The sequence below is a fragment of the Myotis brandtii genome, unplaced genomic scaffold, assembly GCF_000412655.1.
Source record: "Myotis brandtii unplaced genomic scaffold, ASM41265v1 scaffold226, whole genome shotgun sequence".
In the NCBI taxonomy this organism is placed as follows: Eukaryota; Metazoa; Chordata; class Mammalia; order Chiroptera; family Vespertilionidae; genus Myotis; species Myotis brandtii.
The window spans coordinates 92,643-103,708 of record NW_005358478.1 but is presented as its reverse complement, the minus strand read 5'-3'; the positions used below and the strand labels follow the sequence as shown (position 1 = coordinate 103,708).

Here is an 11,066-nt window from a genome sequence, read left to right as displayed (position 1 = left end):
GCAATCTCCAGGCCCTCCCCCTCCCTTTCTGGAGGTCAGTGGGTGAGGCTTTCTAATCACAAGGTTGGCTCCTCTGGCAGCCAATCCCCATCCTCCAAGAGTCACCTCATTAGCATACACACTCAGGATGTGACAAAAGAATTTTAGACGCTCTGTGCCAGGAACTGGTGCCAGAGACTCAATACGCATTCCTTTTTCTTTTTAAAAAAAATATATTTTTATTGACTTCAGAGAGGCAGGGAGAGGGAGAGAGATAGAAACATCAATGATGAGAGAGAATCACCAATTTGCAGCCTCCTGCACGCCCCCCACTGGGGACTGAGCCGGCAACCCAGACACATGCCCCTAATCAGAATCGAACCCGGGACCCTTGGGTCCACAGGCCGACACTCTATCCACTGAGCCAAACCAGCTAGGGCATTAATATGCGTTTCTTATGTCACATGTCTTACCTGCCGGATCCGGTTTCAGTTCTAATAAAATGTGGCCAGTGGGATAAAACCACTTTGAACAAACCATCAGGATTTTCAGGGAGAGATGTGAGAGGCAGGGATCCCGCTGTGTCCAGTGCTGGCCCGGGAGAGGTGGGGAGGTGGAGGGAGGGAGGCCAGAGGCCCAGGGCACAGGAGCCTGCATTCCTGCTGTGATGGGGGAGTGGGCCCCCTGCAGGGGGGCGTGTGCAGAAAGGGCCATCAGAGCTGCCCCACTCCTGTTCCCATTCCCCGAGCCTCGTAATTGGGAATGTCTCCAATCTCCCAGGGTCGGTTGTGTGATGGGACCACACATAACTCTGGGAACCATTGCGTTGCCCAGAACAGCCCCGAATCACGCCCCGATCCTGACCGAGTTGCTCTTAGCTTCTCAGGAGGATGGGCAGGTTGGGTGAGGAAGGCGGAGGGGGGACCCGCATGGGGAGAGCGCTGTGGGCTCAGGAGTGACGGAGCGTGTCGCTCGGCCGTCTTCCAGAGGCAGGAGCTGGAGTCAGAAAACAAGAAGCTGAAGAATGACCTGAACGAGCTGCGGAAGGCCGTGGCCGACCAGGCCACCCAGAACAACGCCGCCCCCGGCTCAGGCTCCCCCGATGGCTACGGCCTCCTGCTGAACCAGCTCCGACTGGCCAACGAGGAGCTCGAGGTCCGCAAGGAGGAGGTGCTCATCCTGAGGACCCAGATCGTCAGCGCCGACCAGCGCCGCCTGGCGGGCAAGAGCGCGGTAACAGCAGGGCGGCCTCGGCGGGTGGGTGTGTTGGGACAGGAGGTGACAGGAGGGTCTGAAACCTACAGGAGCAGAGTCTTTTGTGCTAGGGTCACCTCTGACGGCAGAGCAGGGGGCTTGCTGCCCTCCCAGCGTGACCTTTCATGGGAGACTTTGCTGGAAGTTTCTAGAATCCTCAAAATTTTTCTCAATACGAGCATGTTCAGAAGGAACTAGGGCCCCAGCTGAGCGTCTCTCCCTCCCCCCCCTCCCCTCGCCTGGTGTTTCACCTCGTGCTTTGCCCCTTGCTCTTTACTTAAATTTTGAGGTGAAAGTCTTTGCTCTTTCTTGGTCCTCTCAGGGTGACAAGTCCAACTCAGCATTTGTTCCTCATGTTTTCAGCGTCTGGGACAGACTGTGGAGCGGAGGGAGGGGCGGAGGCCACCGGGTCAGGCTGGTGGCTTCGGAGCCGGGAGGATGGGGTGGGGTAGGGTGGCAGGAACGAGTGTGGAGGATTCCAAGCAGGCAGATCTGGGTCTCGTCCTCTGGGCCTGGGGTGCTTTCTCCTCCAGGGACACTGTCCTCGCATCATACCCCACACCCCCACCCCGTGCCTTCCACAGTCAGGCCTCGCCATTCTTCCAACGGGACCTAAAGTCACGTCCCTGCCCGGCCAACTGCTGGGATCTGAGGTGGTCCTGGGCCCACGCCACTTCCCAAAGATTCGCTTTATCCTCTGTCTGGGTAGAAAGTCATTCCTTTCTTTTCTTTTCCAATTACAGTTGACATTCAGTGTTATTTTGCATTAGTTTCAGGTGTACAGCATGGTGGTTAGAAAGTTATATAACTTATGAAGTGATCCCGATAATTCTAGGACTCACCTGGCACCATAGGCATCACATTATCATTGACTGTGTTCCCTGTGTGATACTTCACATCCCCGAGACGGTGCTCTCACTGCCAACTCGTATTTCTTCATCCCACACCTTTTTCACCCAGTCCCCCCACCACCCTCCTCGCTGGCCACCCTCACTTTGCTCTCTGCATCTCTGAGTCTGTTTCTGTTTAGTTTGTTTATTTCAACAGAGACGTCATTCTTTTCCCTTCAGGAGGGAGAGAAGAAAGGCAGGTGAACCTCACAGTGCTAACGCTAGTCAAGATTTAGTCATTTTACATGATCTTGGGCGACGACACGAAATGAGACGAAGAGAAAAAGGAGCACAGGGGGTGTTTACTTTGCTCGTTAGATTCCACAAATACGTGAAATTATATGGAAATTCTCTTTCTCTGTCTGACTCGTTTCACTCAGCACAGCACCCTCTTGGTCCATCCACGTTGTCACAGATTGTCAGGTTTCATTCTTGTTCGTGGCCAGCACGCCACCGTGTACAGACACCACATGTCCTTTATCCACTCATCCACTGGCGGGCACGTGGCCGCTTCCAGGCCGTGGCTGTGGTCAGTGACGCTGCAGGGAACAGAGGCTGCGTGTCTTCTTAAATTAGTGTTTTGAATTTCTCCGGGGATATGATGTCATTTCGTGACAGCTATTTGTATAACCAGAGTTATTTCTTTATTTCACCCGGGACCTCTAGGAGCCGAACATTAATGCCAGGACCAGTTGGCCCAACAGTGAAAAGCACGTGGATCAGGAAGACGCCATCGAGGCCTATCACGGGGTCTGCCAGACGAACAGGTAGGTCCCGCCTCGCGGTCTGTACCTGGAGCCGTCACTGCCAAAGGGGTCCTGCCCAACCTCATCTCCTCGTGCACTGACTGTGCGCTCCTCATGCACTGACTGCAGGCTCCTGACTGTGCGCTCCTCAGGGTGTCTCCTCTGTTCTGGGAGATGAGTGAGGAGGAGCAGGCAGTGAGCCATGACCCTAGGAAGCCTGCTGCTGCTTCGGCGGGACTCCAGTGGCACCTGGAGCGGCAGGACCCAGGTCCCTGCAAGCACTGGGGACGGGAGCTTCCCTGGGGGCCGAGGAGAGGGAAAGAGCGGCTTTCCTCACTGAGAGGGAAGTTGCACACGTGGTCCACTAAGCAGGAGGCGGGGCCTGCCCAGCTCTTGGCTGCAATACCACCCCTAGAACCCACGCCAGGCACTCCAGAGGTTGGGCCGGAGAACTTGGCCGCTGCCATGTCGTCTAGAATGAGACTGCCCTGGGTTTTAGATACCAGCCACCTCCGGGCCCTCCTCAAGGATGAGCTACCAGGCAGGAGTGACTGTCTGCAGGAGCAGCAGGGCCCGGGCTGTGGCGGACGCTGGGGGATGTGCACCCCCCCCGCCCAGTCGCTTACTGCGTAGTAACTGCTTCCTGGCCGCTCAGTGCCTCCTTGTCCTCCCCTGCGAATTGGGGGCGATCAGAGCCGCATGCTTCCGATGGTGATTGAGATTCGGCGAGTTAGAAGCACTAGCTGCACGTGGTGAGCATGTGGTCATCCCCGTTATCACCACCTGTGCCTCTGTGCCTCTGTGGGCACTGGCGGCTGGCCTTTGCCCGGGCTGCCTGTCTCTCCCAACCTCAATGTACAGAATGCGGAGCCACCCCTACGCATTTGTTCGGGATTGCTGAGAACGGCACGCACTTCCAGAAAATGCCAGCAGGTGGCGCTCGAGAGCAACGTGCAGCCTGCAGGCATGGCACAGGATCGCGGACTCCTCTGTGGTCTGATTTCCACAGCTTTTCATCTCCCCGCTTTCTGCAAAGGGCAAACTGAGGCCCGGGAGGGTTGAGCGGCCTGCAGCCGCGTTTAGGTAGCATCCAGGAGGCCCGACTTCCAGGCTGGCCTGACTCCAGCCCACTGTGCAGGTAACTGGAAGGACCCCAGGAGGAAACTAGATTTATTTCAATAGAGTTGTAATTCTTTTCCCTTCAGGAGGGAGAGAAGAAAAGGAAGGTGCACCTCACAGTGCTAAAGCTAGTCAAGATTTAGTCATTTTACATGATCTTGGGCGACGACACGAAACGAGACGAAGAGAAAAAAGAGCACAGGGGGTGCTTAAAATGTAAGGGAGAGCGAAGCGGGCATGGCTGGCCTGACCAGCAAGTGTGCGCATCTTTCTGATCGTGGGAACCATCCCGTTATCAGCTCCCTTTTTCTTCACCCAGTGGCTGTCAAAGATAGGCTTCTAGGAGCTGCTTCATGCCCTGGACTTGCCTTCCCTCGCAGCAGTAAGGATGGCGATAACATAAAAATAGCTTTTCTGATATCTTAAAATCACCGCCTTCGCAGCAAGCCCAGGGAGCGATGGGGAACCAAGAGCCAGCCTGAGAAACTGGCAAGCACAGAAAGGGGCCGCTGGCCCTGGGAGTGACCCCGAGGGTTTGCCTGGCTTCAGTTTGGGGGATCCCAGCAGGATCCCAGCAGGGAGGGGGCCTGCCAGGCTGGGCAGGAGGACTCGGACTGACCCCTGGAGGCCAGCTGGCGAGGACATCTCGTCACCGTGGGGGCTGCCCTGAGCACACAGAGTCACTTTTCCTCTCCTACTGTTTTCCAGTAATGGAGGGTGTTCTGGTTTAAACCTAAATTGTGTTGTGTGGGGGTGATGGGGAAGAGGGGTTGGGAAGAACGTAAACATACAGTGGGTTCTGATTATATTTCTAGAGGGATTCGAAACGCCCCCATACCCAACCACAGCCTCTCTAAAGGGCCCATGGTCCCCCAGTTCAAAACCTTTTTCACTTGGTAACTTTCACAGTGTGTCTGTGGCCTCTTTGGGAATGGGGCTTATAGCCATGAGTATTTATTGACTGATTGACATCACTTAACATTTAGCAAATGCCTAGGAGCTGAGTTGTCTGGGGTCTTCCTTCTCCTACCACCAGGTGGCGCTCCCTCCTCAGCCTTTGCCCCTAATGGTGTGTGGGAGGGGAGGGAGACGCTCCTTGGAGGATTTGGTTCTTTCATCTGGGAACAAAGGGTGGACGCCAGTCGGTCGACTGGCTTTTCATTTTCCCGTGCGCCTGACTTCCTGAGCACCGCGGGGTGACGGGGCTGCACCGGGGCTGCACAGTTCTCTACTCATCTCTGTGCACAATACCTGGCACCTTACAGGAGGAGGAACTCTGTGTCTCCCGCTGAGGCTGGTGGCGGGGAGATTAGTGCCAGCTTCTCGCTGGGTAGCCCGGCCACACACCTGCCCCTCCCTGGAGAGCGTTAGGGCTGGAGCCTCTGCTGTCCTGGGAACGTCGGGGTTGCGAGGACGCTGTAAGAGAGGCGGCAGGGAGGGCGCTTTAGTCCAGGGACCGGACACCACCTGGTCTAGCTCAGTGTCAGGCAAGTCATCTGCATCCTGCTGTGCCCACGTGTGTGCGAGAGGACTGGCGTGTGGGAGGGAGGGCGCCCTGGGTCCCTTCAGCCTTGCGGTGGGTTGCAGCGCGGGCTACTCAGAGGCCCTGCCTAGTTAAGTGGAAGCGGCAGTACCTGCGCAGGGAGCGGTGCTGAGCTGTCAGCTCCTTTTCCGTGGCCCAGGTCACTGCTGGGTTTGCAGGGATGAAGGGGACACACGGGCAGCTGGCACAGGAGGGGCCAGCAGAAAGCCTCAAGCAAAGGCAGTGTCTGGGGGCCAGTGAGGGCTCTGGACATCTGTGGGCAGGAGCCCTGGGTAGGAGGGGAGCCCAGGATAAGCCTGTTGGCAGCCCTCCCCCACGGCCCGACCAGAGAGAGAACAAGCCTGACAGCGAGCAGCAGGACCCGGACAGAGGCCTCAAGTAGCCCTAGAACTGTGCTCGCCGCACCTCCCTCCTCCTGCCAGGCAGGCTTCTCCGAGGGCCTGATGCTGGCGTGAGCAGCCTGGGAGCCCTGCAGGGGGGCCCTTCCTCGGGAGGCTGAGCCGTGGGAGAGGGAATGGTAGCTACACCCCCTGATGGCACACACAGCCTGTCGGGCAGCACAGAGGCTGACCATGGCCAAGACCCTCCTGGGGACGGCTGCTTTTCCCCGGGAGCTAGGAAGGGCTGGCTGGTCCTAACACAGGCAGCGTGGCTGCAGCTCCTGCCAGGAAAGTTGGGCTCCAACCAGCAGGAGGTTCCCCCAGAACAGGGCCCTAGGAACAGGGGACGGAGGGGCAGAATCCTGAGGGGTTTGACCGCAACCCCCACCCATCCCGCTGGCCTCTGAGCCACCCAGCCCACTGGCCGCTGGCCGTCTCCCGCGTGCCAGGCTGTCCGCAGTGGAGAGGGACAAGGTGGAGGTGCATGTGACATGCGCCTGACCTCCAGGGCCCCCACCCATCCCGCTGGCCTCTGAGCCACCCAGCCCGCTGGCCTCTGGCCGTCTCCCGCGTGCCAGGCTGTCCGCGGTGGAGAGGGACATGGTGGAGGTGCATGTGACATGTGCCTGACCTCCAGGCACTGCCTGCTGGCATCTGGAGAGGGCACAAGAATTTGCAAGTGGAGTAAACAGGACTAACACCCCCCCAGTCCCATGGTCCAGGGGGGAAAGATCAGTTCTCATCACAAGTCTTTATTAGCTGCTGCTTTTTGCAAGACTGCAGCGAGGGCTGGGGTTGAGATGAGTTCGTTGTTTTGCCCTCCCAGTCCCATGGTCCAGGGGGGAAAGATCAGTTCTCACCACAAGTCTTTATTAGCTGCTGCTTTTTTGCAAGACTGCAGCAAGGGCTGGGGTTGAGATGAGTTCATTGTTTTGCCCGTAAGTAGTGACAGAGGAAATGCCATTGGAAAGCAGGCGAGCCTGCAGTCTCCTTGCTTCCCCTGGCCCGCCGCGTGCCCCGGTGCTGCCCTGCGCTCCGCTCAGTGCCCGCAGGTCCCAGGGCGCTCGGGCCTCCCCTCCCTGTTTGCATCCCCGGGTCCTCCCTTTCTGCCCCCGAAGACTCCCTCTGAAAGGGCAAAGGACGCTGAGTGAGAACTTGGGAGGCCCACCCAGTCTGAGCCCCTGCTGGTCACAGAACTACCCCCACCGGTGCCCCCACTGCTCGCTCCTCAGCCACGGGTTTTCCCTTCTGTGTGGATAGCGACTCCCACAGGAGACTTGGGGGAGAGGTGGCCCTTTGCGGGCGCCCACGCGCTGTAGACAGCAGGGGAAGGACCGGAGCCCCAACTTGGTGAGCCTTCCCCGTTCTGGTTCCCAGCCCTCGGCTGGACTTGCCTCGCTTTGCTGGGCTCTCTGCCTGTCTCTTTCCTCTGCACTGGACGCCCTGTGTCTCTTTGTCCTTTATTTCTAGCAAGACTGAGGACTGGGGCTATTTGAATGAAGACGGAGAACTCGGCTTGGCCTACCAAGGCCTAAAGCAAGTTGCCAGGTGGATGGAATACATGCCTTTCTCCTGTGTCTGCTCGTCTGTCCTGCCTGCTGTGTCTGCGCTTGGGTGCCAGCTGGACTGGGTGCAGGGGGCGGGGCCCAGTTCACGGGGCGGGAGCGGCCCCTGTCCAGGCTGCCTGGATGAGGTGGGGAAGCTGCCTGTTAGCACCTGATGGCTCACCCCCTCCCCCCAACACCCCGGTCCGACGCACGGCTCTGTGTCTGAAGGAGCAGCCTGGGGAACGTCACAGGCACACGGCTACCTTTAGATCAGTGGTTCTCAACCTCCTGGCCCTTTAAATACAGTTCCTCATGTTGTGACCGAACCATAAAATTATTTTCGTTGCTACTTCATAACTGTAATGTTGCTACTGTTATGAATCGTAATGTAAATATCTGATATGCAGGATGGTCTTAGGCAACCCCTGTGAAAGGGTTGTTCGACCGCCAAAGGGGTCATGACCCACAGGTTGAGAACCGCTGCTTTAGAACAAGGCAGAGCAGGGAATTTAATTCGCGGCCTGGAGTCCGCGCTGCTGCTCTGCCGCGTGTTGACCGCAGGACCGGCTGCGAGCACCGGCCGGAATGTGCTGTTGGCTGTGCTCCGGGCACAGGGCTCCCGGGAGCCTGCCTCCCTCCACACGCCTGCTGGCCGCTGTGCCCGTGACTGCCTGGAGCTGGCAACAGCTGGCAAGCCCTGGGCCACGCATGCTGCATGTGTCACGTCTGACCCTCACCGCACGTGTGTGGGGTGAGGACAACGAAGCGTGCAGTGTTTAGGGAGCTTGCAGCTTAAGCAGAAGGCCCAGAATTTGACCCTGGTTTCACTTGATCCCGAAGTCTGAATCTATAACCACGGTCTGCAGTGTGGTGAGCAGGTTAGCGAGGGGGTCAGACATGGACGGTGACAGCACGAGGGCCACGTCACACGCTTACTGCCAGCACACGAGGTGGGTGGGGCCTGCAGGCTCATTCCCCGCAGAGGAAGCGAGGCTCCCTGCGCCGTGGGAACTCAGAACGGGAGCCGGGGCGCATGCACCTTCCTCAGAGGTCTGCCTGCAGAGGACACGGTGGAGGCCCATTAGAGCAGGGGTGGGAACACTCGGCCCGCGGGCCATATAAGGCCCATGAAATCATTTGGCCACGGCAGTAGGGGTGAGGCATTCAAGGTTTGACCAGATGTGGCAGGCTGCTGTTTAAGCTGATAATTCTGTATGCCCGCGAATGATGCTATAAATACCCAAATGGCCCTGGGCGGACAGAGGGCCAGGAGGAACCCCCTGGTTTCACATGGGGGTCCCCCCCAATAAAACAAACCTCTTGATGGGTCAGGGATCTGACCATTATAATAATAGAAACAGCAGCTAATACAGGGGTGGGCAAACCAGGGTTACAGTGTTTGTATAGAAAGCAATACCGTAATTAATGAATAATAGTAGAGAATAAACTCTGCACTTACGACGTGCCTGCCATGCGCAGGACGCTCTCCCTGTGTCACCCCACGACTTGTGATGACCCAGCGAAGCCGGCTCTATTCTACCCGCGAGGAAGTGGAGCCTGAAGCTGCCTTGCTCATAGGTGGCGGGTCACGTCTGAACCCAGAGTCAGGAGACACACTCTCCCAAGAGCCAGCGACCTGGGCGCTCTTCTCCCGAGAAGAGAGGCTGGTGTTGCTCTGAGGCAGGCATGGGGAGCCTTTCCCTGCCCTGGGCCAGCTGTGCCCGGCTCTGGACACAGTCTTTATCTGCATCCCAGGAAGATGTGGGGGTGAGCCTTCCATGGGGGGATCGTGGCAGGAAGCTTTCACCCAGAGCCAGGAAGCGTGTGCAGGCGATCAGTCCACACATGGGGGGATCGTGGCAGGAAGCTTTCACCCAGAGCCTCCTACCTCCCTTCATGTGGCGTTGACGGGGCCAGGAAGCGTGTGCAGGCGATCAGTCCACGCACAGAGCACCGTCGCCGTGTTAGTGTTTAACTCCCTGTGTGGGGGCTGCTTGGGGACCTTCACTAAGCGCTTCCTCGGTTGCGATGGAAGAAGGTGCTCTCCCACCTTTGCCCCTGGTCCTGGGCCTTTTGGACTCAGAGACAAACCTTTCCCCAGGTCATCTGCAAAGTCTCTGTTTCTGTTTGACTTGGGGGTGTTTATGAACGGCTGGAGGTAAAGTGGGCGAAGCAGTGGTGAAGATAAAAAGGAAAGGGGCTAAGGATCTGCCTTTCTGCAGCCAGCAGGGAATCTGCTATAGGGAGAAAGTGCAAATGGTTCGTTCGCTCTGCCAGAGTCACCTTAGGGGGAGTCTCGTGAGCTTTGGGGCAAATGTGGGTGCTTTTATTTGGAAGATGCTGTACAAAATGCATTTCTGCTGGTGACATTTTGACGTGGAGACAATCTCTCATTCCCAAGCCAACCAGACTGTGCTCGAGTGAAGAACAAGGGCACGGGCTGCGTGGCTCAGCTGGTTGGGCATCATCCTGTGCACCGAAGGGTTGTGGGTTCGAGTCCTCCAAGAGGCAGGGCTGGCCTGCTGGCCCCGTGAGCTGCACAGACCTGCCCCTGAGCATCCGCCCGCTGGGCTCGTGCACTTGCTGCTCGTGCTTGGCTGCTCCCCGTGCATGTCCGCCCGGGGCCCTCACCTGGGGGCACTGACCCAGCCCCGCGTCATCTGCGCGCCTCTCCCGGGTGCAGGTTGCTGGAGGCCCAGCTGCAGGCCCAGAGCCGTGCCCATGAGGAGGAGGTGGAGTGCCTCAAGGCCCAGGTGGAGGCCCTGAAGGAGGAGATGGACAGGCAGCAGCAGACCTTCTCCCAGACGCTGCTGCTGTCCCCGGAGGCCCAGGTGGAATTTGGCGTCCAGCAGGAGATGTCCCGGCTGACCAACGAGAACCTGGTGAGTAGCCGTGCCCAGCAGATCCCAGCTCTGGGTGGTCATGTTCTAGGAGACAATAGGATGAGGGATGGCCTTCAGCTAAACGGACACGGTGCATTTCCTTGGCCCAGGAGCAGGAACAGAGGATCTAGAAGCCTCCAGCCAGCAAGGGTTGTGGCGATATCTCGGTCATCTACTACCGTGTCACCAACCGCCCAAAGCGTGGCAGTGAGGGCAGCACCTGTGCTGCGGTCAGGAATTCTGGCTGGGCGCAGTGGCCACGGCTTGTCTCAGCTGCCCTGGCGGTGGCTGGGCTGGAGGACCTGAGACAGCCCATTCCAGGCCTGGGTGCGGTGCCGGCTGCTCCCCTCCGTGGGGTCTCTCTCTCCACTCTCTCTCACTTCTGGTCTGCCCTGGGCTGCTTTGCGTGGCAGCTGACTTCCAGGAGGATGAACGCAGCAGCAGGGGGCCTCTTAGGACCCAGTCCCCGAGCTGGCCCAGGTCGCTTCTGCCACTTCGACTGATCAAAACAAATCCCCTAGCTAGGCGGGATAGAGTGTGTGTGTGGGGGCGGGGGGAGGAGGGAGAGGGAGTGTGAGTATATGTGTGTGTGAGTATGGGTGGGTGTGTGTGAGAGTGTGTGCATGGGGGGAGTATGAGTATATGTGTATGGGTGGGTATGGGAGTGGAGGGGTATGGGGGTGTAGGTGTGAGTGTGTCGGGGGGGAGTGTGAATATATGTGTATG

The 11,066-nt window shown here is 58.2% G+C and overlaps 1 protein-coding gene across 3 annotated transcripts in view; it reads left to right on the top strand.

Annotated features, from left to right (window-relative positions):
* Nucleotides 1-11,066, top strand: part of MYO5B (myosin VB) — a 186,557-nt gene that overhangs the window by 157,252 nt on the left and 18,239 nt on the right. For 2 of the 3 annotated variants that reach the window (XM_005866245.2, XM_005866246.2), the window contains exons 28-31: nucleotides 967-1,212; nucleotides 2,790-2,890; nucleotides 7,382-7,459; nucleotides 10,142-10,340. In XM_005866245.2, coding sequence (XP_005866307.1) covers nucleotides 967-1,212; nucleotides 2,790-2,890; nucleotides 7,382-7,459; nucleotides 10,142-10,340 — 624 coding nt within the window. The remainder of the gene's footprint in view (nucleotides 1-966; nucleotides 1,213-2,789; nucleotides 2,891-7,381; nucleotides 7,460-10,141; nucleotides 10,341-11,066) is intronic. The other variant, XM_014539705.1, reaches the window with a different exon arrangement.